Source organism: Pholcus phalangioides, unplaced genomic scaffold, assembly GCF_987345545.1.
Source record: "Pholcus phalangioides strain wild (caught in Gottingen) unplaced genomic scaffold, Ppha-v1.0 ptg000011l_1, whole genome shotgun sequence".
Taxonomy (NCBI): domain Eukaryota; kingdom Metazoa; phylum Arthropoda; class Arachnida; order Araneae; family Pholcidae; genus Pholcus; species Pholcus phalangioides.
Window position 1 is genome coordinate 4,783,019 of NW_028301604.1, and position 27,764 is coordinate 4,810,782.

General features: G+C 35.8%; 1 protein-coding gene across 1 annotated transcript in view; it reads left to right on the forward strand.

Moving 5' to 3' along the window:
* The window catches only part of LOC149079966 (potassium channel subfamily K member 1-like), a 36,477-nt gene extending 15,092 nt beyond the window's left edge, over positions 1–21,385 (forward strand). Inside the window, exons 2-5 of the mRNA XM_089238879.1 lie at positions 13,261–13,401; positions 16,270–16,481; positions 16,680–16,866; positions 20,433–21,385. Of these exons, the coding sequence (XP_089095005.1) occupies positions 13,261–13,401; positions 16,270–16,481; positions 16,680–16,866; positions 20,433–20,680 (788 nt within the window). The 3' untranslated portion in view covers positions 20,681–21,385. The remainder of the gene's footprint in view (positions 1–13,260; positions 13,402–16,269; positions 16,482–16,679; positions 16,867–20,432) is intronic.
* The last annotated feature ends 6,379 nt before the right edge of the window (positions 21,386–27,764 follow it).

The following is a 27,764-nucleotide window of genomic DNA, read 5'->3' on the forward strand; positions in this document are numbered from 1 at the left end:
TTCAGCTGGAGTGCATTGAGAATGTGCACCACCAAAGAAACAAATATTTACTCTGCTGCCTGGGCAAATATCCATATTGGCACCACACCTCCTCGTAATTTTGAACGAACAATGAGAAAACTCGGCGGTTCAGCGTCCTGGGCATCAAACCTCCTCCCTTCCCTTTCCCTAGTTGCTGTCCTGCCGGAAGAGACACTGTCTTTACTGGAAGAGACTAAAGTTGAATGAAATCGTCACATATCCCGCTTGGATAATGGTAAAGCCTAAAAATAGGATTGATATGTGGTAAAAAAAAATCTGACTTTTCTCTTTGTCCATTCTTTGTTTAGAGCACGGGAGAGCAATGTTTACGAGGAGCATGTGCGATGCATTATGCGATGATAAGGATCATTCTTCGTTTCATTTTTGAAGAAAGAAAGTAAAACTTGAGTTTTGGAGAATTTGTTTGACGTTTTAGCGAATGCATTCTAATTTTCAATTCGCTATAATCGAATATTTCTTGTATCTTCAATCTTCAAATGCATAGCTTTGCGTGTCTGCAAAGGGTTGTTTATACGTTCATATTACTGCAGCTTGAAGATAAAATTTCAGAATTGCCTTTGCACATAAGGTGAGATCATATTCTTCCCATTTTTTATTTTGAATTTTCTGGCAGATGTCCAAATCAACAACTCTGTTTGTTGCAAGGCATGTGTGGTTGTGATTTTATTAATGTGTTAACATGTTTTGTTCGAATTTTTTTTTAATTTGAAATTTGCACATCCCGAATTTTTTTCTTACTACAGTTTGAATCACAAAAGAGATAGTTATATATGAAAGTAATATTACTTCAATGCATTTATTTTATATGCGATTTTTGAGACTACGTCCTCTTTGAGGCCTGTATAACCAGTATAATTAGAATTAGATTTTTTAAAATGATTTTTCCGGCTTTCTGAACGTGTCAGTAACCATGGAAAAAATTATCCGTTTGAAAAAAATTATGCATTTAATTGTAATTAAAGAGTCAACATCAGCTCTTTGACAATCACTTGCAAATCACTCGTTATAGCAAGATTCTCGTTATAAACCGTACTCGTTATACCGGACTTATACCGTATGTTGAATCAATTCTACTGATTGCCTAGCCACAATAGTGCTTGAAACCGCATATTTAGAGAATTTCATACAAGAAAATTTAAAATGGTTTCCGAAATTTGCTCTACGTTCGTGTTGTTTTTGAGAGTTCGTGCTAGTGTCAAATCCATAAAGCCAACGCAACAGCGTTTATTCATTTTTTAGTAAGTTTTGCGTTTTCCAACTTTATACTCTGAAAGCTCAGTTATAATAGAATTTATACAACACCGTCTCATGTATCTGCTTCTTTCGTTCATTGTATGAGTACATTTCGTATAAAAAATATTTTTTTTTCAAACCAGGGATTACATGTACAGTGAAACCCCTCTTGACGGTCACCCCTCAGATGCGGTCATCCCTCTTTTACGGTCAAATAATAATTTTCCCTTGTATAATAAAAGTATGCATTTCAAACACCTGATTAACCCCTCTTTTACGGACGAATTTTTTTGTAGCATCGGTGTCCGCAAAAGAGAGGTTTACTGTACATATATTTTCAGAGCAAACTACTTACCTTCTATTTATTTATTTTTATTTTCACCTGTTACGGGGAAAAAACGCGTCTGGTTTCGAAAATCATTTCGGTATGAATAATGTATGAAACAGAAAACGAATACATTCAAAGGCTAAAATATGATGTTCCTTTTTTCCGGAAGAAAAAATAAAGTGGATCTTTTCTCTTCTCTCTCAAATGCGAAAAAATATCTCATACCTTTCATTTCTCATTATTCAAAATCTTCCTTTTCTTCCATTTCATTACATTCTGGAACGAATTCGGGATTATGGGAGAGAGCGTAGCGTGTTTTTGGGAAGAGATAGCTATTTTGCGCGTGACTTTTTTGTGAGATTTCGGAAACATGATGATTAAAATATATATATCTACATATCTATTCATACACGCGTATAAAACTAACGTAGATTTTGATTCTTGGCACAGTAACGTCATTTGAAGGACTACAGAGTAGGTAGCGGATTTGTTCAGAAGTGCTCGGATTTAGTTCTGGACTCATTCATCGTTAGTTATGAGGCATTCTGGAGGCTCAGACTCGGTTTGTAACGATGTGAAATCCAATTTGTTTTGAATAATGCAACAGAGTTGCGAGACTATCAAATGAGTTATTTTAAACTTGAATAAAAAGTAATGCACTACCGTCGTATTTGAAATATAACGGACGGAAATATATTATTTCATGGATCATCAGTTAATGATGATCAACGGTCATCAAATTTATATGAGTAAATGATTAATTTTTGATTTTTACAGTAGACTAGCTGTAACTCGCGGCTTCGCTCGCGTGAATTTGATAATGGGAAAATTGTGCTATAATGATTTACCCCATATAACATTTGAACCCCTTGGGGGTTAAATTTCCACAAATCCCGTCGTAGTGATTCTCTGTATTATAAAATATAATACTCACCAAATTTCACATTCATAGCTTCTGCTGTTTGGACTCAGCGCTGATTGCGCCATATAACTTTGAACCCCCCCCACATGTGACCCCCTCTAGATGTGTGTATGTGTGTGACAAAATTTTATATTTATAGCTTCAGCGATTTCGGCGAAGCGTGATTTCTCTATGTAATCTTTTAACCCTCTTATGACCCCCTTTGGGGTCGAATTTCGAAAACATTTTTTAGCTAGTTTTTACGTCTTGAAATGAAACTACTGACCAAATTTCATAATTATAACTTCAGCGGTTCCGGCTCAGCGTGATTTCTGTTACCTTTCAACCCTTTTATGACCCCCCCCTTAGGGGTCGAAAAGGGTCCCTGTATTGAGTTTATTTTCTGCACAGTTAATCAGTTTTTTATAAATGCCCTTTCTGACTTACGAACTTCCGAGGTTACAAACAAAAATAAAATATTATAGCAGTCTCGGTGTATCTTAAATCTCCAGCATTAGCAAATTTTGGGTAAGACGCGATGTGTATATATGATTTTGTTATATATATAACAAAATTAATGGAATGAAATTTGAAAATTCAAAGTTGAAACAAAGGAAGAAATTGATGAAGTTGAAAATACAAAGGAAGAAATTGATTAAGTTGAAAATACAAAGCCATCTCTGGATTCTTTATCGGGGGAAACACCACAGAGACTGGCCGAAGTAGCAAAAACGTTTCTGAAAGTACCTTAGGCCTAAGCCGGAAGTGAAAGTACTTGTCCCCTTAAAGCTACGTCCCACGATAGTTTGCTAGGGAACCCTGCGTAAGATAATTAAAGTTAAAGATAATAAAAGTCTTTGTCAGGATCCGCGGTCGTCTCGGGCCTCGGGGAAGCAATAACTTTTATGGCTTTCAATACAGCGGAACGAGCGTCTTCCTTTGAAAAGACCGAACAAGTACGGATCACTTCACGCCGGCTGTGGTTTTTGCGGGTTATGTCGAACAAAGACTTTTATTAACTTTAATTATCTTACCCAGCGTCCCCTAGCAAACTCTCGTGGGGCGTAGCTTCTACGTTTTTGCCAATGTGGCAAAAACCAATAAATGAAAATAAATTCGACAAACAATAAAAATAATCCAATCACAACTACCTTTCAAACCTATAACATAAATAAAATTATGTGTCTTTTGTGTACTAAATTTTAAATCTGATGTGACATATTCCTGCTCGGATATATACAGGGTGCATAGCAGACAAGGGGTATGGCATCTTACTGGCAGACCGTTGATCCTAGAGGCATACTTCTAATGAGAAAAAGTTTCCAAATAACGTGTGGTACTCAGATATGTCATTCATGTTTCAAGGGGTTGTATAGTTATTAAATTATTAAAATAAAAAAATTAACTTTTTACACAGTCCCCGTGTGCCCCAAAACCCAGTCAGAAAGCTGTTGCCCTGTTTCGCCACATCCACGTGCTCCTAACCGATTATGTTCATGAAGAGAGGAAATTCTGTAGCACAACAGTTACATTACACTTATTGTTAGGTCAAATATACTCATTATATTGACTTTACTATCAGATAGTATAACAGAGTATATATACATGTATAAAAGAGTATAATCACACACATACACATTTGAAATGATATCTACAATATCGTACATAGGAAGAGGAATGTTGACAGCTAGTAAATTAGAAAGAGACATATTAGTATCAGAGTATCGTTTAATGGGAAAGTTTTTCTCACACAGGGGGAACATTAGGACCCCGGAAATGATTAATTTTTTAGAGTATTTAACACTTTTCTATATTCTTAATTTATTAAATGAACAAAGACGTTATACCCATCACCAACGCTTTTAATAAAAATCAATTCTTGAAATCTTTGATGCATGCGTTGGAAAATTTCAGCCAAATGCATTAGATTATAGTAATTTCATAATTGGAGTACTCGAGAAGGTTCTAAAGCAATATTTTAGCGTCACCCATTGAGAAAAGAATTTCGTCGATCGATGCAACAATTTCATCTGGCTACTTGCCAACTCTGGCGTCTGCCCCTAAGCAGCAAAGAACACTATGAAAGCAACGGACTGAGAGAATCTCATTTGATTTGCATGCAGCGAAAGATGAAGTCGTACAACCACCGTGAATGAACTTAAGAGACATCAAAATATTTCTCGCGAGGCAAATATAATGAATGTCATCATACACACTTGAGATATTTTCTGAGCTTCAGACAAAACAGTAGCACGCGAAACATTTTAAATTTGAAAGCGAAAAGAGATTCAAGAGTTGTTGACAAAAGACACAAACAATATTTTTCAAGGTGCAGGATTACGAGAGTTTTTAAATATAAATATAGAACACGGTAGTTTTTTACCGCAAAATACGATCCAGCACGTTTATCATTCACAATTATTTAAATTATTATGCATAGCTATTCTGATAATATTTTGTTTAAGATACGTGTTATATTTTTAGCCTACTGGCTGATTTAAAAAAGCTACTTGTTAAGTATGTTGCCATTGAATGGTGTTTTTTTATCATTAGCACAAAATTGAATGTATTTCACAATAAATATTTGCTTAAAAATAATTGTATATAAATGTGACAAAAAGTTTTCGTTTCGGTTCTTTGAAGTCAATAGCAATTTTATATTCAATTTATACAGGGTGCATAGGAAATTCCCTTCATCTTCACGAATCGTTGATCCTAGAAGTATACTTTCAATTGGAAAAGTATCCAAATAACGTGTAGACCTCAGATACGTCATTTAAGGGGTGTACGTCAACTGCAAGGGGTTGTATAGTTATAAAAATAAAAGAATTGCCTTTTTATATTCGGTGTCATCCTGTCCAAATAAAACCCTATTAGAAATTTGATGCCCTGTCTCTCCTGAGCCAACAAAAAAACTATGTTTCCAAGTGTAATATTCGCTGAGATATTTGAATTCGAAATTCATTGAAATGAAAGAACGAACCCATAAATTAACTGACAAGCTATACTATACGCTTCATATGCTGTTCTTTCTCTCATTTTCAGCGATTTTCAAATTCAAATACCTCAGCGGATATTGCACTTAAAACGTGGAATGCTTTTTGTTAGGCTCAAGAGAGGCATGCCAACTACTTTCTAATTAGGTTTTTTAGAACGGGGGGTAGCCAAATAAAAAGTAAATTTTTTTTAATTCACTTTTAAAAAATTAATAGTTGTAATAGTTATTAAAATTAATAACTATACAACCCCTTGCAGTATGAATGGCGTATCTGAGGTCTACACGCTATTTGGATACTTTTTCGAATCTGAAGTATGCCTCTCTATGATCAATAGTTGTGAGTATTCCAGGATAAAGGAACTTTTCTATGCACTCCGTATACTTGTGAATGGAATAAAAAATGAGATGTGAACCTATTTATAAAATTCGCAGCTTGAAATAAAGATTCACTAAACATTAAAAAAATATGAAATCTATATATCTAAATATCTCCCACTATGAAAGACCATACGAACACAAAGATAAACTCAGCAAGGCGCCTCAAGTCTCGGCTTCGTTGGCGTAACTGAATGAATTACGATGAGTATGAAAACGAAATCTTTTGATTTAAGAGAAGAGATTGAATGGTGTGATGTTAATATTGCCATGACAACCCGGTCGAAAGCTCCAGAGTTCAAGATATTTTCGCATTCCTCTACTCTTCGTTAAGAACTTTTCGTACGTACACAGAAATTCAATGTACCCGTAATAACATTCAAGAGTCTTTGAAAATTTCCTACTATACACGAACTTTTATTTAATGTGTGAAGGATTACGTCAAGAAATTACTCACTAGTTTACTCGGAAAAAGTCCCATTTCAATTATAATCTTGATCATCAGTACTCGATAGAAATATCAATTTGGTCTAAGAAAATTTAGATCCGAATTACCAAAGCTCCAGAAACTTTTCATATGATACATAGTAACTAGCAATTCGCGTGAGTGATTCATCCTCGATTGGTGAGAGTTCTTTCTCGAAACATCATCGCGCCATTAATCATTTGTATAAAGTGAAGCCGCATTTCATGAATGACAGCTACGTGTGAGCCCAAAGCAAATTTGGGTGAAAGTCAAACCGTACGACGCGTGGAGCAGAAATGCGTGACAAATTGAATCTTGAGCACTGACACTTTTTATTTAATAAGGTCATTAATTCTTGCCGGCAAGAAGCCGCCTGACTTACAAGTTTCTCTCATGTAATGTACATTTCGTGATATCGGCTAGTTTTACTGGAGCTGTTCCAGAATCCGTTTTCCAAGGACGTTTGTACGACTTAAAAAAAACCACAGTTATCAGTTCAGCACAGACTGGCGTCATTTTCCGAATTTTCGAACACCATAATAAAACAGTGATTTTCTAAGACATCATCTAGTGATTTGCCTCTTCTACTCTCATATACATATAGAGTTTTTCACAGAAGGTTAGAAATTATTAATTTTATTTTATCTTCGATGCATCACTCTATTATATTCGAAGATTATATTCAATCATGACTTAATGCTGATTTTTTTTACTTCGATTACCATTTCTTAAATCTCTAAAACGATAAATTTTTGTGCAAGAATTTTTTTATCAATTTCTTATTTCCTGAGGTTACTCGCATGTGCTGAAAACATCTTATTTGCACATTTAATGAAAGCAAAAAAATGAAGCGAAACTCATCTACTTTCTATACTTTTAGACCAGATGTTTGTAATGATCAAGTTAATGATTTTTCAGCACATTCTGTGCTTAAAATCTTAATTGCAGTAATTGCATAAACTACTAAGAAAATATTACTTAAAAGAACATCCATCCACAGACAAAAAAAAGAATTAAATACCCGTTTTGAAAGCTGAGAGAAATAAGATAAGAAAAAAAAGTCATTGTTATATTCTAAACATTATTGCAGTATTTTAAAAAATATAGGCATTAACAAGTGTTTATTCACCTGTGAAATAATATTCTCGAAACATATCAAGTGCGTTTTTTATGTGTGAGGTTGCAAAAACAATTTCATAAAATACTTCAACTGGTTATAAGTTTTTGCTCAGAATTGTCGATTCCCTTTGGAAGCATAACAAAAAATATATGTTTTTGTACGAAAATACTATAAAAAGGTTTCTTGTATATTGAAAATATTTCTTCTTATCACTTACGCGTCGTATCGTATCTAGAAACTGTGAGATATACAAAGTTTGACAGCAAAAAGGGAAATATTTCAGAATCGTTTTCTTCCCAGCTTTATCTCAAAGGAAACACGAGAAAATATTTCAAACAAATCAGACCTCAAAAAATAGAATAAACATTTAGAATAGAAAATTTTCAGAGCTCGAATGTCGTCAGTATTTCATTCTCCGACGATCTTTTTTATCCAAATAAAATTTGGAGGTATAGTTTATTGCTCTGGCAAATATGCTAAAATTTTTTCATTCATCTCAATATTACTCAACAATTTAAGCACCATTTTAGTTTATTATCCAACAATTTATTACTCTTTTCGAATGAAGCGGGAAATAGTTTTGAAAATTCCATGAATGATATTTCCCAAACAACTCCGTCGGGACTTAGATTGAGTTATACTAGTGAATGAAAGAAATTCACCTGAGTCTTATGCAGTCGACGCTCGTTGTAATAACCCCACGTTATAACGATCATTACATTACAACGGTCGGGAGGATAAGAGTCCCAAATGTTTTCATATAAAGAGTATCTTATATGTTTTCATTTCGATAAAACGTCCGTTTCCGACGGAACAATAGGGGTCATTATAACGAGCGTCGACTGTATAAGGTTGATAGCCTATCTCATTCTCTCGCAATTTTTGTCATAATTTCGATATTAATCCCTTAGATTTTTGTCATAATTTTGATATTAATATCATAAATTTTTATCACCAATATGATATTCTTTTCTTCTAGACGACGAAAGTATATCTTGATGTTAAGCACTGTAGTTGGATAAACGTTGAGTAAAATCACAAATATAAGATAACTTTCCCACCGAAAAATATTCTTTCATTATCTAACTTGGGTTTTATTTCGTTTGATGCAGATAGAATTCGCGAATAGTACGATACGTCTTTTAGGTTTACATTCCAGGGTTTTATTCGATGGCAGTAGATTGATTGATACTAAAGTTAAACTAGTACTTTTCTTAACTCTCTCTCTAGTTCTATTTGATTAGTTTATCTAGTAACTATTCGCAATGATTATTTACTTCACTTTATTTTCACGCGTCTGAACATTCAAGAAACATTACATTTTCGTCGAATTGGTTTCTTTCGAGGAACAAAAAGAAGAAAGTACTTGGCTTTTAATCGATGTCTTTGGCTCAGATATCGATTTTGTGTTAATCTTAAGTGCTCATTCATTCTATCTTTCGAATCATTTATTCCTATTCAAGTTCGGAAGATAATCGAAGCATAATCTATCAAACTGTGTCGAGAAATATCAACGAATCCAAAAATATGCGCAGCTATCGATCGTCTTACTTGAATTGATAGAGGATTGTCTGAATCCTTTATGGCATCCGAAGACATAAATTTAAATTCACGATTAATAGCGTGAAGTTCAAATTGCTCACTCGATAAAATTCTGAGAGAGAGACTTGCCCTTATAAGAAATTTTTTAAAATGAAAAAGGAACGTGATTAAATCTGGAAAAAAAACTACAAAACTCGATTGAATATAAAAGGCAGTCATAAACATCGGAAGGACAAAATGTAATAATGTACCGTAAACTGGGTTACTTGAGCCCTGGGGAGCTACTTGAACCTAAGAATTTTTTTTTTAATCACTCCTGAGCTGAGACTACTGTTATGCAAATATAGACATGATTCCACATCTCTTCAAGAAGAAGTAGCATCGCTAAACTACGTCCCCGCTCTTCCCGCTTTTTCTTGGTTAAAGTTATGTTGCTTTGTGATAAAAACACGAATTTTTGTGACCTGATAACTTTCACCTTCACTTTTTTACACACTGTAGTAGCACGCGAGGTAAAGAGAAATTTACATTTCATATATAGTCCTTAAGAAAGTAACAATAATTTCAGCTAGATAGAGAAACACTTAACACATTAAAACTTATAAGTAATGAATAGTGTGTGCTAAAAACCTAAAAATGTGGTTACTTGGACCCAGCCGGGAGAAGTGGGTCCAAGTAACTTCCACCTACATGTTTAATCATACGTTTTTGAATTTCATCGTAAAAATAATTTATATCATCACTTTTGCCAATTTTCTTTCGTTAACTGGCTTAGCCACGGTTCTTGCGCAGATCTGAACTAAAAATGTCCCGAAATTACGAGAAGTATCCTGGGAGCAGAAAGTATCCGGATTTTACAGCCGAAAAATTACAAGAATGTTCAAATGCTGTAAGGTCAGGAGAAATGTCTCAAAGAGACGCATCAGCCCACTTTAAAATAAGTAGGTCTACTATAAAAAGGAGATTGAAGAAAGGTTTATTTAACAGACCTGGACATCCAATCGTTTTTACTAGTGAAGAAGTGCGATATAAAAAACTAAATTAGACCACCAAAATTAATAAAAAGGAGATTGTTTTCAGTTACAATGTAAAGTAACATTTTCTTATATTATTATCTTTATTAGGACTAGTTACATAGGTATAAGGAGTACTAAAAAAAATAATAAATATATAAAATATTTCATTCAATATCACAGAATTTATAATGTATTTTCGAATTTAATATCAAATTACATAAACACTCTTACAATTGAAATATCTCTAGGACAGTGTTTACCCAAACTTTTTGAAGTTTTCATCCTTTTGACAGGAATTTTATCAGCGACCCCTGCATGCGGTGACCATACGTCCCGTTTCCCGGGACATTATTGATTTTTTTTGCTAATGAATGTGCTTTAATTTCCGTAATCGATGATGAATGAAATCAAATTATTTTTCGATATTAATCAGCATAACTGCTTTATTATGCGATTTCAAACTACCCACATGCTTTTTTAGCTTCGAATCCTGCGGACGGTGTCATCAACATGGCCGCAAGTTTGGATGAAATGCGTATCTCACATTGTAATATTTAATTCCCTCCCAATATTTTTGATGAGGGAATTTACAATGGCTTCACTTCTTCATCAAAAAAGCTTCACAAACGACACACTAGCGTTATTTAATTGTTCATAATCTAAAATGTAGACATTTCCCCAATATTCATTCACATCGTTCTGTATTTTAAATTTTTAAAAATTTATAGAAATATTTTAAAATCTGTTGATCCTTTCTGAATTCTTCTATATAAATATACTAACTTGATCTATTGATTATTGTACCTGTAGCATTTGATAAAATTACGTTATATGATATACGTACGGTGAGTAGCTGTTCTGCTGAGAGTTGAGGCATTTTTTAGTTTTTTGAAATATTTTTACTTATGTTGCGAAAAGTAAAAATAAATTTCGTATTCGGACTTTTTCATTTTGGAGAATCTCTCGCAACTCCCCGCCCCCAGTTAATTAATGCGACCCCCTGGGGGGGGGGTCATGAATGAACTCGATCCACACTTTGAGAACCACTGCTCTAAGAGGGGGTTTTATTTCCAGATCCTGGGTCCTACTTTACTTCATTACCTATTTAAATTGTTTATTTCACGGGAAATGTGGCTTGGGGTTAAATAATTAAACCCGGGAAATCACCTGAACCCAAATTTAAATAGTTTATTATATATACATAAAATTAAAATTTTGGTTTGAAAAAAAAAAACTTAAGTGAAAAAAAGTAAAAATTGGGTTATACCGGCAAATTTGTTTTTAAGGCTTTTATTTAGTAAGAAATATGTACAAAAAATTTTCACTTTTTGGATCCAAGTAACCCCAAGTTACTTACAGATTTTATCTTGATCATTTTTGTAGCACCACGGTCATATTTTCCACAACCGGTACCTACAATTTATTGCCGATTCTGAACGGCAGTGTTCAACATTTTTGCTTTTTTTTATACTCACTAAGAGGTTGGTGTGCTAACCCCTCGGTGTGGAACTCATTGCGGTTGCAATCTTTTTCTGTGGCCATGTTGCCGCCGCCGTTTCTGTTGTACCTCCACGTCTAGGAACGATTCTGACGAGGATGAATCGGGTATCGAACTCGCGACACCTCTAAACATCCTTTGGTACTTTAGGCGTGTGTCTTACCCACCTGGGCTACCGCACCCAATTGAACCATTACGGTACAGTATTTTTATTACTTGTCAGAGTAAATAAACTTCTGCGGATATCTGACGGAAAAAAAACATTAACGCGGCAATAATCATTTAGAATTATTGGTAGTTATAAAGTATTATTACATTATTATAATTGAAACCTAAAATAATTGAACATACAAACCAAAAATACCTTAAGTTTAAATCTATATATATAAAATAGCATGTCCTGACTGATTCATCATCGTCGAGCCGAAACCGCTGAAGCTATAAATATCAAATTTTGTCAATAGTTTCGTTTCATGACGTAAAGACTCACTAAAAAGGGTTTTTTCGAAATTCAGCCCCTAAGGGGGGTCAAAAGGGATTCAAAGGTAATATAGAGAAATCACGCCGAGCCGAAACCACGGAATCTGTTGTCGTGAAATTTGGTCAGAAGTTTTGTTTGGTGACGTAAATAATAATTATGAAGGGGTTTCTCAAAATTCGACTCTCAAGAGGGTCATAAGTGGTTTCAATGGTAACAGAGAAATCATGCCGAAACCACTCTCTATAAATCTAGTCATGAAATTTATCTTTCTCTCAGAAGTTTTATTTATTAATTGAAAAGAGGGTTTTTTCGAAATTCGACCCTTTAAGGGAGTCATAAGGGGGTTCAATGTGGGGAGGGGGTCATGTGGAAAAATCACGCAGAGCCGAAACCGCTGAAGCTATAAATATATTTGGTCAGTATTTTTGTATTGTAATGTACAGGCTCACTGAGAAGGGATTTTTCAAAATTCAATCCGCTGGGGACGGGGGGGGGGGGGGTCAAAAGTTATATGGAGCAACTAAGCCGAAGTCGCTGAAGCTATAAATAGGAAATATATAGTCAGTATTATATTTTATAATGTGCATACTCACTAAGACGGGATTTCTGAAAATTCATCTCCCGGAGAGGGGTGAGGACGAATTTTTAGAGGGGTTCAAATGCTATATGGAGGAATTATCAACCAATAATTTTCAGATTACCAGATCCGCGCGAGCGAAGCCGTGGGTAATAGCTAGTTATGAAATATATATATATAAACGGAAAAAAATCGTATTTTTTAAAATCGTGAATATAGTGAGGAGAATCATGATGATAAGAAATTTTAATACAAACTACAACAAAAATGATCACTAACGATGAAAAATATTCACTCACTTTTGAACTCATTATTATCAGCCGTTATTCATAATGTCTACGTGTACATTCGATTTGGACAGCGATTAATTTTTCCTTCGCAATTCCATTAAAAATTGAATTGTAAAAAAAAATTAACATTAGATTTGTAAAAAAACTGAAATTAAATTTATAAAAAAACTAAAATTAAATTTGTAAAAAAAATTAAAATTAAATTTGTAAAAAAAACTAAAACGTAAACGAGAGAAAAAAAATATTAACCACTTCATTTGAAATTATTCGTTTTTTTTCGATTTTTTAATGGCAATAAAAAATCTAAGCAATGCGAGAGAGAGAGAGATGACACCGAAATATATATATTTGCATTGATCATCTTTTAATTTTTTTTTTTTGTAAATTTTTCAGATGAAGCTCTCGAAGATTTTATCCGAGAAATAGTTGCTGCTAATAACCGAGGTGTATCTGCCGTGGACAACGCTACCATGGAGCCAAATTGGAGCTTCGGCCAATCCATATTCTTTTCAAGCACAGTGATCACAACAATAGGTACTTGACAGATCATGTAAAAGTTACGATTTTTACCACCATAATTTAGTCCTTCTTTTCAACTTGCGTTGTGTTCTCCTAAGCAACCACATATCATACACGCTCACGTAACGTCAAATAAAAAAAATGAAAGCATGTCAATACAGATTGACCACGTGTTCGTTATTAGGTGATAAACGCTCGTTTTTTGCTTGTATGGTTTTTTTTTCTTTTGGATCTATATAATGTAAGTTATTGTTGGTATTCCGTTCAAATATGAAATAATTTGCATGAAAAAATATCCTGCTCACCTACAGTATCGTAATCTATTCTAATTTTTCAGTTAGCTGTTACTTCATTGTATACCGGGTGTCTCAAAAATATTGAGACTAACGTTTTGGGGAGGTATATATAATTTAAATCAGTGTCTCTCAACCGTCGGGCCGCGGAACAGTGCTGGGTCCTGACAACATTCACACCGGGCCGTCAGTGATTCGATGTTTCAATTTTTCCCCCTTTATTTCGAATTATTCGTGTATATGATCAGGTTTTCCAGTCGCAAATGCAAGTGCCCAAGTGGCGTGGTGGTGAGATGCTCATCTACCACGCACTATCTATCACTATATATTTGCGGATCTAAGTAGCGATCATCTAGTCCTAACAGCCCTTTCATTGTGGTGCCCAGCAATGACGGCGGAGCCGGGGTGCAGTGGGTGCTCGAGCATTCACAGTATTTTGCAGCATCTGCGGATTGAGCCCCTCCCCAGAATTAATTCAGAAATCAAGATCACCAAAATATAGAACAAAGACTAAGTCGAGCACCCACAAGTCTAAAACACACTTTCGACGCCTCTAGTGCCCTGCGTATAGATGATATTGTAGACATGGATCTCTAGGATGTGCTGTTTGATGGATACTTCCCCACTAGGGCACCCCGACCAGAACCATTTCATCCTGAAGAGGTAATTCCAGAACGTGGTTCCCACTCTCCCCAGAGGGGATTTAAGGGTTTAACGAAACCATTATGGAGAAATTTCTTTCCAGCATGGTATAAATAATGACTAATAAATTCACTTACGGGGGGGGGGCATGTAAAAAATTGGGCCTCCAGGGCAGATTTTTCACGGGCTGCTCTATAGTGAATTTATAGGTCGAAGAAACGTAAATAATGAAAATCGTTCTGGGCTGGAGCTCTGACAGACCCGTCCTTGCGGGAATATGAGTGTAGAGCAGTGGTTCTCAACCTTTAATTGCCCTTTAATTGGGACCACACTTACAATTTTTCTCGCTGGGTGGTGCCAAATAGGCTATTGCCAAATGGTTTTTTATTATCATAATATAGTAGCACATAATTTGATAGTCTTTGTTGTGTGCTTGCGTAAACCTGGCAGGTACCCGAGGACACCTGAGGATAGGAAAAAAAACGTTTTTAGAGAGCCACAAAGCTGTTTTCACACTAGGCTACAACATACTTCAGCCCGTCCCTGTCTACCACCGCGCCGTCAGGTCCCAGGTTCGACCCAGGGTAAGAGTATAGATAACATATTTTCCCTAACGAGCTATAGGTGATCATCTCTGTATTTTCGTATAGAATCCACTATCTTCTCATATATCCACACATGTAATCCCATTACGATCCATTATTAACTGTTCTTTTTACTTACTATCGAGGCTAGCCGTGATGAAATACGGTATACCTCTATTTTTATGAACGTCTGTAGGCGTCTTCAACCTGTTGCTAGTGACACTCGGGTTAAGAACGCTAAAAAATCTCAACTAAAAGTGCTTGATGCTTATATCCGGGTAGGCCCATATTCGATTTTTTCGATTACCAATTTAAAGATTATCTTAAAGGATCAGCATTAGGCTGATTTGTGTTTGAACAAATGTTCCTACACATTGTGGTTGCCGTCTTCAGAGGATAAATATAACCACTATCACGCTGACCGGGAGTCCCAATTTGGTTCTAACCACATCTGATTTGAATATAGGCGTACGCCGGATTTATTTGGTAGGGGTGGGGAGTGTTAAAATTTTTTTCTTCTGAAGGGGAAGGGGGGACGGGGAAGGGTTACGTTTTCTTCCTGAAAGATAATACTATAATCTTGGCTCTTTGCGTATGCCAATGGACTTGAACATACGTACTTTTTTCCGTGGAGCACCCGGGATTTAACATTTGGTAGCCAACCGAAAGTGGATCTCCAGTCAGCTTGATGATAAGCGCAACTAAATATTGGTCAGCTAAACAAGCTCGCATTTTGACCCCCCCCCCCCTGTAATTTTGATGGAGTGGTTAAAGTGTAAATTCGGTGCCCCATTTTATCCTGCGTTCGGGACACCAGACTCACCTGCTCCTTCCTGGTTGCAGCCCTGAACGTGATATATTTATCTTCTAAAAGCTTTTTTTCCCCGTAATTTGTAAATTGAAATTGCATCAACTCATTTTTATTTAAAATTTAATTTAAAATTTAAATTTTCAAAAATTCAAAAAAAATTAATTTTTTTTATAAATCGAATATTTATGAATGGATCTGAAATCTTTTAGTTCACTTTATGACCTGAACCGTTTTCTTCATTTTAATTTCAATATTGTATGGTTACATTGATGAAATGTCATTTCATCATGTGCGCAAGCTATTTTTAATGTATTTTTTTGAAAATTTAAAAAAAAATTAAATATTAGAGGTATGTAAAATTTTATACAAGCATATATAGGATAGTATATTTAATCAAGAATATGTGAAAAAAATTCTAATGAGTCAATGGTTAAATAGTATTTTTAATGATATTTCAACTTTTTCCCATGTTAAGAAGTATGTGACCCCTTAATGCACTGTACAGCGTATAAAATAGTTGCAATATGTTACTGATTATGGGTCTTCTTTACAGGTTATGGACATGTGGCTCCATTATCTGAAGGAGGGAAAATTTTTTGCATCGTATATGCTCTAATTGGAATACCTCTAACACTTATTCTACTGACGGCATATGTCGAGAGACTGCTCATCCCTACTACTTTGTTTCTTCAGTTTCTCAATTCCCGACTTGGACATCTTTATCAGCCTTTCCATATTCGTGTTGGGCACTTGACTTGTATTGGGGTATGTAAAATTTCGAGTCGATCTATTAGTTCCTCTTTTATTTCCAATAGTCAAATAAAATGAAAGAAAAAATTCGATATTTTCTGAAAAAATGGAATGAAAATTAGTTTTCATGAAACTTGGAGAATATTTTTACTTTAATGTGTCTTATTATTAGCAAATAAAAGGTAATGGGAATTTTATTTCATTTTGTTACAGCTCATCGTTTCTGCACTGTTCTTCTTTATCCCAGCTGCAATATTCTCCTACATAGAAGCGAATTGGGATTATTTAGATTCACTATACTATTGTTTCATATCACTCACGACGATAGGATTAGGTGATCTCATACCTGGAGACAGCTTACACCAACAGTATCGACCACTTTATAAAGTCTGTACAACAGGTAAATACTGTTTTTACAATTTGTTTTAAAAATTGATATTCTTGAAAAAAAAAAGAAACTATTTCAATTCCCTTACACTTCTTTCTCCGAGGATGATGTCACTCTCCGCTATCCATACAAAGGTTTTTAACAGCTGCCTGATACGAAGATATATTTCGGAAAGAGAGAAAATTCAACTGCCCCTGCGGGAAATCGAACCCACGTCCTTTCACTTTCCGGGTGAACGCACTAGACTACAGAGGCAACGAATATCTCGATCTTTCCTTGGAGCTCGTGTGCACTGAACGGGACCGTACATGGACGGTCCGCTTTGGCCTGAGTTAGGTCTGACCATCCATGTACGGTCCCGTTCAGTGCACACGAGCTCCAAGGAAAGATTGAGATATTCGGGTCAAAACGGCGGTGTCCAATCAGCGAGCGTCCAAACGCACAAGTCCAAGTGTCTCGCGTCCAAACGTAATGTGCCGCATTATTTTACCCTAAATTTAAAATCCCTTTGGTATAATTAATCTTTTGATGGAAAAATAAGTGCCTTCGGTACATGTAGATATGTGAAATCTACTAAGTATTTCAACTAAATTGTTATACTCATCAGTTCAATGTCTTTTAATTTTTTCTGCCAAACTGTACGCTATTGAAATCTAAGCATAAATTTAAGGCCATAACTGACGCATTTTAAATTGTTTTACCATATACGTAAACGTATTTTACAAGGGGGGAAAACAGTGAATTTTTATTGCAAAAGATCAACAGTAAGTTAAATTTCATCACCGAACAAACCTAATAGCGACAAAGTCCATGGCTGCGTATACAGTATTGAATATAAAAGAGAATGTAGCGAAAATCAGTGTGTCTTGTTGCTTCATTTATAAAATTTCACACATCGCAAGCGGGAGACTGATATCTCAGTTCAACTTACAACTGACTAGAATTTAAAAAACGCGTTCTTCCGCTGCAGAAAGTTGCGAATGTGGAATCCCTTGTCACATTTTCAAAACGTGGTGAAAGAAATGGTGTTCGAATTAGATTGTTTTACCTTCTCTTTCCTTTGTCTGCTAATGGGCGGGGAGGGGGGGGCGAAGAAGGGCGACAGAATTGCAGTAACGCTCCAGTGTGCGCCTAAAAGAAACGATAAAGCACTCTCTCACCATTACGGTTGAAAACCGCCGTCATAAGAAGTGTTAAGAACATTTTCTTTACAAATCAAATCAGGCCAGTCATTTGGGGGGGGGGGGGGGGATAAGGGTGGGCCGTTTCTCCCCCCCCCCCGGCTTTTGAAAATACACTAAAAATGGTATATATACATACAATGAGTACATGTTCATTGCCCCCCCCCTCCCCTGGAAAAAGTTGAAATGACGGCCCTGAATCAAATCCACCAGTTCCTCAGTGAAAATCATTGAATTCAATGTAAATAGATTTACGAAAAATTAAGACTTTTAGCGATAAATTACAGACTATCCAGGGAAATGCGTGAATCTTAGTAAAAGAATTGACTAGAAGAGAAAACACTTCATATTCGCGGGAGCGCATAAATCAAAACACCTTTTTTTTTACAGTGTAAAAAATAAAATAATGAATTAATGTTATAACTTCATTAATACTATGACATGAATGTCGCTCTCCACTTGTTAATACAAGATATACGGAAGACTGGATGTTGTGAAGATATTTATTATTTCAGATGTTTATTTTTTAAGGAAGGAAAAAAAACTCATCTCTGCCTCCACCGAGAGTCGAACCCGGGTCCCTCGATTGCCGGACGAGTGCTCTGACCACTAAGCTACAGAGGAGATAGAGATTTTCCTTCGCTAGAGCGTATATATGCCGAACGGAACCGTGCAATGGACGGTGAAACCGATGGAGGCAGAGATGAGTTTTTTTTCCTTCCTTAAAAAATAAACATCTGAAATAATAAATATCTTCACAACATCCAGTCTTCCGTATATCTTGTATTAACAAGTGGAGAGCGACATTCATGTCATATATATAGCCCTCTGGTGGCTCGTCGTCAATGAGCTATTAGCTGATCGGTTTCACCGTCCATTGCACGGTTCCGTTCGGCATATATACGCTCTAGCGAAGGAAAATCTCTATCTCCTCTGTAGCTTAGTGGTCAGAGCACTCGTCCGGCAATCGAGGGACCCGGGTTCGACTCTCGGTGGAGGCAGAGATGAGTTTTTTTTCCTTCCTTAAAAAATAAACATCTGAAATAATAAATATCTTCACAACATCCAGTCTTCCGTATATCTTGTATTAACAAGTGGAGAGCGACATTCATGTCATATATATAGCCCTCTGGTGGCTCGTCGTCAATGAGCTATTAGCTGATCGGTTTCACCGTCCATTGCACGGTTCCGTTCGGCATATATACGCTCTAGCGAAGGAAAATCTCTATCTCCTCTGTAGCTTAGTGGTCAGAGCACTCGTCCGGCAATCGAGGGACCCGGGTTCGACTCCCGGTGGAGGCAGAGATGAGTTTTTTTTCCTTCCTTAAAAAATAAACATCTGAAATAATAAATATCTTCACAACATCCAGTCTTCCGTATATCTTGTATTCATTAATACTGTTTTTTTTATTGGACTGTACACAACACATAAAACATACAATCAAACTGAGAAAAACACAAAACAATAAACTCCACAAAAAATAACATTACGATGATACAGACACTCTGTGACCCCAAGGGACTGAGCCTTCCAGTGGGTCAATATAAGTTAAATTAGAGAGTTAATTTTGAATTATGCAACAGCCTTGTTACAGTACTAATTGGTTAATATTTTATGTCATATATATATTTTTAGATTTTTTAATCTGAACAAACAAAATATATATATATGCACTTAAATCCAAACATACATACATATATATATATATATATATATATAAAATCAGTTAGTTGAACACAGAATTCACGCATCAGTATATATTCACATGTATTTTTAAAATTGATTACAGGAATGGTTATATTATTGATGATTTTAGAATGAATTATTTTAATTGTGTTGTTTTATGATCCACTATTATAATGAATCATAAAACAATACTGATGGATAGTACTGTATTTTATTCGTTTTCGTTTTGACAAAAATTTTCAAATCCAGAGAAATCCAACATAATTGATAATTACCCTATTCAGTCTTTCTAATTTACCCATTTTAGGAAAAGCTTGTAAAACAATGTCATTTTGTCATTCCCTACGAGCATTGGCGTATGCAACCGGGGGGTTTCGGGGTTCTAACCCCCCCCCCCCCCTCAAGCCGAGATTATAGTGTTATTTTGCAGGAAAAAACGTAACCTCCCTCCTTGAGAAGGAAAAAAAATTGAAAATTCCCCCCCCCCCCCGAGAAAATTCTGCGTACGCTTATGCCTACGAGGTGAACCGATAAAAAAAGTCTGATCATTGGATAAATTAAGCACCGAACACATTCGCTCTAACTTGATAGAATCGCTATTATTTATCTTCATAAAAATACTATGCCTGAAATACAAAAAGTGTGTGAATATTGTTACTCACATAACAACGCATTTCAACAATGTAATTTGATAAATTTTGCATTTCCAGGATATCTTCTACTCGGAGTAACGTTCATGATGCTGTTTTTGGCTGTGCTCTACGACATTCCCCAATTGAATTTCGGTGCATTCTTCTTAATGAAAAACGATGGAACTTCTGATCCGGAAAAAATGCGATTGCACTCTTCAACTGGAATGTACGGCCCGAAATATACTCAACATATGGATGAACCCACGATTCGTCACGTCAAGGCTGTTCCCCATCCTCAATCATCGTCTCCAGAAGATAATCCCTAATGAGTACTTAACAAAGCCCGATAAATAGCAAAAAGAAAAGAAACAAACAAGTCTAATTGGAAATTTTCTCTTTTTATTAAAAGATACACATATCTTGCTTGAATTATTATGTCGGCATTAAAGAAAACCCACATGTCAAGGTGTGTTAGAAGGTATGTGAGTAAACTATTGTGTTTACACAAAAAAAAAGTTCTTATATAAATATAATATATCATATACAATGAAGAATGAAGAAAATGGTGGCGATATTGTTATGTATGGATCTGTATGTGATGAGAATTTTATGGGAAATACTTCTATTTTGATGTTTGTTGTCGTTTTTTCGACGGAATTAGTTGTTGGGAAAAAAACAGAAATATTACATTCTGTTTTTTTTTATGTGCACATACTATTATACATACTTTATTCGAAATGTTTCTCAGCCATTCCATGAGCAAAATGTTTGTTGTCAATTTTAGATGAATGCATGCACAGTTGACTGAGTGTTCAAGTGTTTATGAATCTCTTGTGGATGTTTTAATTATTTGATTTTTTTGTTGATATTCGGAAACTATCTGAAATTTGGATATGGTTCCAATTTATTTTATTTCATGTTGTTGTATTAAAAAGTTTTTCAATTTAAAACGAGTTCTCCGCGTCTCAGTTTGATGCGTGGAACATACAAGGGCAGCAACGAAAATAATAAATGTGATTTTACAAAATCTTTTAAGAGCTTAATTTGTTGCATTCGTAAAGATTTAACTGGTCATTTTCTACGATTTGAATTAATTTGCATTATCAAATATTATATGCTTTCTATGCCTTATTAAACAAACACATACACGAAACAAATACACAAACCCATATTATAAAAGGCCTGAAAATTATTTTACGCACAGGGCCGTAAAATGTCTAAGCCCGTACATATGTGGAAAGGTGCCAAAGATTGAGTACCACACACCGGCCATACCGCACTGTAACAAAAACAGGTCAAACTTTATACGCTTAAATTTCAGGAAATACCATACATAATTCGAGTAGAGATGAATTTTGTCTGAAGATAATTTCTGATAAGAAAATACAAGGACAGCAGCGGTACGTACGGCGTTAGCTGCAGTGACCTCGGGGCGGATTGGCATCAGAGGCTCGTACTTTAATTTCTCTACATCTAATTAACTTCCGATGTAGTTATGGCTCTGTCAAACGGTACCCTTTTCATGTGAATACGTCTTCAAGTTTCAATACAAGACCGGCCGTTATGTACCATAATGGTTATCCTATACTGTAACGAAATCTCCAAAAGTAAGCGGATAAAATTTAACGAAGTGTAACAGGTCACTCTTTAAATATTCGCATCTTGGAAAATGTACTACTATACTCAGGTAAATGCCAGTGTTAGGCTACGGTTAGGCCAAAATATTTTTGAAGCGAATTTAAAATTGAATTTGCTCGTGTTAACATGTCTTCAGGTTTTGATATAATACAGGTCGTTTGTACCGTAATAAAAATTTCTGCAAGTTTATTGGCATCTCAGTGTTTGCCAGTAATTTGTTCAAGAACTTGCGGCGAGCACCGAACGAATTTTCTATACAAGAAATCATGGAAGCATAACAGTTTCTTTCCATTGCCTTCATTACTTTTTACCATTGTCAAAATAGTCGTTTTCGGAATTTTTTTATCCCTTTCAGACCCAGTTATTAACAAAAACGCGGGGTTGTTTCTCGCTGTAGATATTCTTTTTTTAACCTCTCATCGATAATCCTCACTAATAATCCTTGAAGTCAGGGCTGAACCAGTGTCGTCTTAACGCATGGGCCTACCCGGGCACGGCCCGGGGGCCTCAGAAAAATGAGAAGTAGTTGAATTTTTAGAGAATTTGCGAGGTAGGGCCTCGGAAAAAATCACTTGGCCCCCGGGGGCCCATGATACTCTTAAGACGACCCTGGGTCCAGTTCCTCCCTGAGGTTAAAAAAAGAATATCTACAGCAAGAAAAAGCAATCCCCACGTTTGTGTGCGTACAGGGTCTGAAAGGGTTATAGCAGCGATTTCGTTACTTCTTCGTACTCTCAGTAACGCTCGCTTTCATTTTAACTTCTGCTGAGGCTTTTCTTATATTGCCTTCTTGGCTTCTAGGCGTTGGGGTATTATTTTTAACTAGTTTAGGATCCCGTTGTTTGATTCCCCCAGCCCAACAATCCTGTTGTTAATAACACTTAAAATGTATCGAAACAACAACAAAAAAAGATGATCAGCAGATTATCGATTCGTCCATGGAAGTGTTTGACAACATTAGCGAATTTCGTAGAAATTTTAGTGTCCACGACTCCGTCACGGGAGTGGAGTGGTGAGGTACGACTGTATAGTTTGCGGAGGTATGTATAGACAGATCTTGGTGAGAAAAATCCAACGATACTCCATTACTGAGGAGCTGGGTTTCTGATGCCTCGCGAAAATTGTTTCACTAATCTTGGTATAGTGGGGGAGGTGTTAAGTTATTCAACGACATCGTGGATTACAAAATGATTTTAGTACTCATTATTGTATAGCCTATTTGCCAATGATTACTTATAATGATGAAAAAAAAATTTTGACAGTTGTGTATGAGAAATGGAAGACCAAGTGCCATCGATAATGATGCCATGAAAAGATGCCCCGTTGACTAAACCTTGTACAAAGCTACAAAAAACTGGCGTGATCTCTCAGGTGATCACAAAGATCCGATTTCGGAATATGAGATATCCCGGTAAATTGCCGACACTGGCATCTGATCTGGTGTTCTGCCTGCCTGCCCGTAGCTAGGGGGAATTTATAAACTCATAAATTTTAAAAACAAAGTAAAAAAACTTCAATGAGAAACACAAGCCCCGTTTACATGTGTAAGATTGGGGGTTGCTTTGCTGATTATTACTTGCATGGCAACTTTTTTCCTCATAGGGGAAAAAAAAGGGACGGAGATCCGTAAAAAGATATACATCTTTTTTCCCGGAGGAATGGTGGGTGACTCCGACTTCCCTCCAATAAACCTTTATGCCGCGAAAACTCAAGTCGAGGTGACATCAGAAACTGGCCTACCAAAATTGAATTGTGACAACCCTATGGGCTGACCAAGTAAATCCAAACAAACCGCGCTTTTCCGTATACTTAACATGTGTTTTGCCTGACCTAACTAAATAACTTTGTGTCACTGCTTGTCTTATGCAAGTTTTGTATTTTTATCATGTTTTTATACCACCCACTAGCTAGGCATTATCTAGTGTCTTCTTGCATTGGAGTTCAGTCTGGCTCCGACCGTCGACCGAACATGAACTAAAAAAACTCTCGCTTCTATTTCTACACATTAAATAAGTTAAAAAAGAAAATAGAGTCATGACTCAGTGTATTTCCAAAACAACGAGTCATCCACCAGCACTCGCCTCACCATAACTCACCATTAGACTGGCGACCCCCAGATAGCAGATGTTTGACAGCCGCGAGCTTGAGGATATAAACAACTACTCTTCCTAGCTTCGTAATGTGAACTGTCGTTTGCTGCCTCTTGTTTGTGTGTGTGGTGCGTTTGCTGACTGATTGAGGGGGTATTTCCGCGATTCTCTCCGTGGATTGTGCTCAGTTTTTTTTTTTTTTTTTGGATATGCCGAACGCTGCAGAAGAAACAGATAGGGGAGACCGCGGCTATATACCAAACAGCGGGAAATTCCGAATACCGTTGTTCTCGGTCACTGTTTTAATCCAGAGGGGTCTGATTAGTGTTACTGCCTGAGCGGGAGAGTGACTTTCTACCTGTGGTATTGTGAGTGGGTCCGGAAGAATTTTCATTTTTTTATTTTTTCATGGTATAAATTAATATAGAAGGGCACATGAAAAGTCTGACCGAGGGATGCGCGAACGATCCCAGCCCAGGGGCTCTGCTCCAGGATGTGGGAGCAATGGTGAGTGGTATGTGAAAAAAAAAAAAATTCAGAACTTTTGTCAGTAAATTGGTGTTGATTTGGATAAGAAGTAAGTAAAGTACGTTCGCGTTTAGAGTAGTGAGCTTAATATCATTAGATTCTACGTTTCTTTAGCTATTTATTAAGTAGGAAAAAGTTTGGTTGTTGTGGACATTTTGAGATTAGATTGAGAAATTGCCACGAGGTGTTCGGTATTGTTCTTAATGGTCTGTTATGGAAAATTTTGGGAATAAATAAATATTACTGTTTAATATTGCTGAAATATGGATTACTTATATATATATTCGGCCTTCTTAATACTACTTTATGAATCCCCTGTTACAAATCGTATAAGATGGTATGCAGGAAGACGGAACTTCAACATATGATGTTATTTCGATTGAAGAGGAAAACCCAAACTCAAGTGTAAATGCACTCAATCAAAAACCTGAAGTTGATGGATCAATTCCATTGAATGCGGAAATTTCTATGCCATCTGCTTCTGGAATGACGTGATTTAAACAAATTTCTCCCACCCCTAACTTAAAAGTTGTAAAAACTGGTTCAAGACAGCAACATTCAGTGGTTTTTACACGGACACCAAATAAAAAACCCCTTGAAGATGCATCTAAAGAAAAAGAATCAAAACACAAAATGAAAAAAACTACAACAAAAGATTAAGGAAATTACTAAAGAGAAACTTACAAATGAAGAACAAAAATCACGAGAAAATCTCGGAATAAAAGAAAAAAGCAAATTGAGGAAGACGAATTCAATGGTTAACAGAACCGAATTAGAAGGAAACTAAAACTTAAGAAAAACTGTATCGAAAATCAAATTCCCAATACGACTTCATAAGAAAAAGTGCAGAAAAACATATCTTTTGAATCATCATAGGATGAAGATAATATTGATGAAACATTATGCAATGACGACGTCGATCCAACGATCTTCGTGGCACTTCAAAAGAGGGGTTCAATTCAAACGACATTCGTCTTTTATAAGTGGTGAATTCGATAAGAACAAAGAACTCTGGTTCAGGAGTCGTTTGTGTTCTGGGTGGATGCACTCAGAATGCAGTGGTGCAGAGAATTTTATTTGTGACTTTTGTAGGCAGCGTTAGGTTCTAAGCCAGTTTTAACACTGCTGTTGATGTTATTTTTGCAATTTTTTAAGAATATAGATACAAATGTTACTTAAATTTTTAGAATAATAAAAGTATTCATATCGATTAAAAATAATTACTAGCTTTATGTTCACCTTAGTTATATATTTTCACAGAAATAGTTGATTATGTCATTTAAGTAATTAACTAACTTCGTAAGTAGTTTTTAACGTAATTAAAAACTACCTAATTTGCCCTACATTCCTTACTTAGCTGACCCCGTTCGGTACTGCCCGATGCAATTATGGACAGTGTATAAGTTCTTACAAAAAAAAATTTCTATGAAAATCTTAACTATAAAGTCAAACGTTTTGTGGTTTTTTAGTTAGGAAATGAAACAGGGTATCTACCTACAGTAAATTTGTTAATGAACTATTACAAATAACTGGGTAATTAGAGACTTCCCTTAAGTGTTCAGCATCACCCCGCTCACCCCTATGTATTCCGACTTACATAGTTGTGCGCAGAATTTTCTTGAGGGGGTTTTCAGATTTTTTTTCCTTCTGAGGGTTTTTTTTTAACTTTTTTTCCTGCAACATAACACTATAAACACCACCCCCCCTTTTGCGTACGACAATGCCGACTTACAAGGAAAGGGTCGGAAGGTGTCATCCTCAAAAAGCTTCGAAAAAATTACCATTAATTCTACTCATTCAAATATGTACAAAAATATAAAAATATCCGGATTCCGAAACCCTAGATAGAGCCTTAGAGTGACATCATTCAAACAACATATGATTACTTACGGCACAGAGGAAAAAAAAGAGAAATACAGTGGAACCTCATTCATACGTCGCCGTCGCTCGGTATACGGTTATACGACTTTCACGTTTATACGACGTTTGGCTTGCGTCGCAATATGTTCCTATACATTTTAATGTTAAAATAATACATTTATTCTCCGCAAAACTTCAATTACTCGACGTTTTTACTAAAACTCGCACACTAAATCTTTTGAAAAAACGTCCATCAAACGCGCAGTTATTGTATGCAGTGAAAACGCGTTCTGCAACAATTCTTGCATATTGTCACCGCAATAGCCATAAATTGTAGGATGATTGCTGACATATACGAAAATAGCCAGTGAGCTAGTTAATGGTCATTCAGAGTGGACTCTTAAGTGATTTGTTTATTGCTTGTTTCTGAGAATATGCAGAAGCGGCGAGTAAAAAAGAAACGGGTTTCAATTGTTTTGACGTCCATATGTCCTGTCAGAATTTTTATTCTTCAAATCTTTTCAGAGTTATCCTCAAAGGGTAAGAAAGTCCACACATTGTAAGCATTTGGAGGGTACAGGTCTGCCGATAAGACACATATGGTACACATACACAATAAGTTTTTCGATCGTTTCCTGTAGATTTTTTTTTTTCTGATTGCTGGCTGTGTGTCAAATCCGGCGTTTATAACGTCGACAAAACAAAAAGTGCTTTCTTTCAAAAAAAAAAAAAATAATAATAACAACTGGAAATTTTGGAAGAATTCAACAAGAATTTTAAATTCATGACGAAAGTCGATCTTGCAAAACAGTTGAATATCCCTATGGCAACTTTGAAAACGATTATAAAGCAGAGAAACAAAATCAGAGACCAGGCTGCTGGTTGCAAATCATCTACTGCCAAAAAATGAAAGTCCAAGATGGGAAATTTTCCCAAGTCGAGAAAATTTTGCTGCAATTATTTACCAAATATCACGTCCGAAAGGTAATGTGTTCTGCTAAATTTTATTTATTTAAATGATTTGAGAAATGCGCGATTGAATTATTTTTCCCTCTCTCTCACACAAGTGTTATTAAAATATTTTTTTATAAGAGTTGGGATGCAATTAAACACATTGAATTTTATAATATTTTGTAAAAAAGCCTGTGTGTGTTGGCGGGGGGGGGGGAAGTCATTTTCTTTAAAAAGTCTGTTTAAAAGACACACATTAATAGGACGTTTTTCTGGGGGGAGGGGGGGAGAGGAACTTTCTTTCAAACCGAGCATACTTCAGATCTATCGCCATGGGCAATTT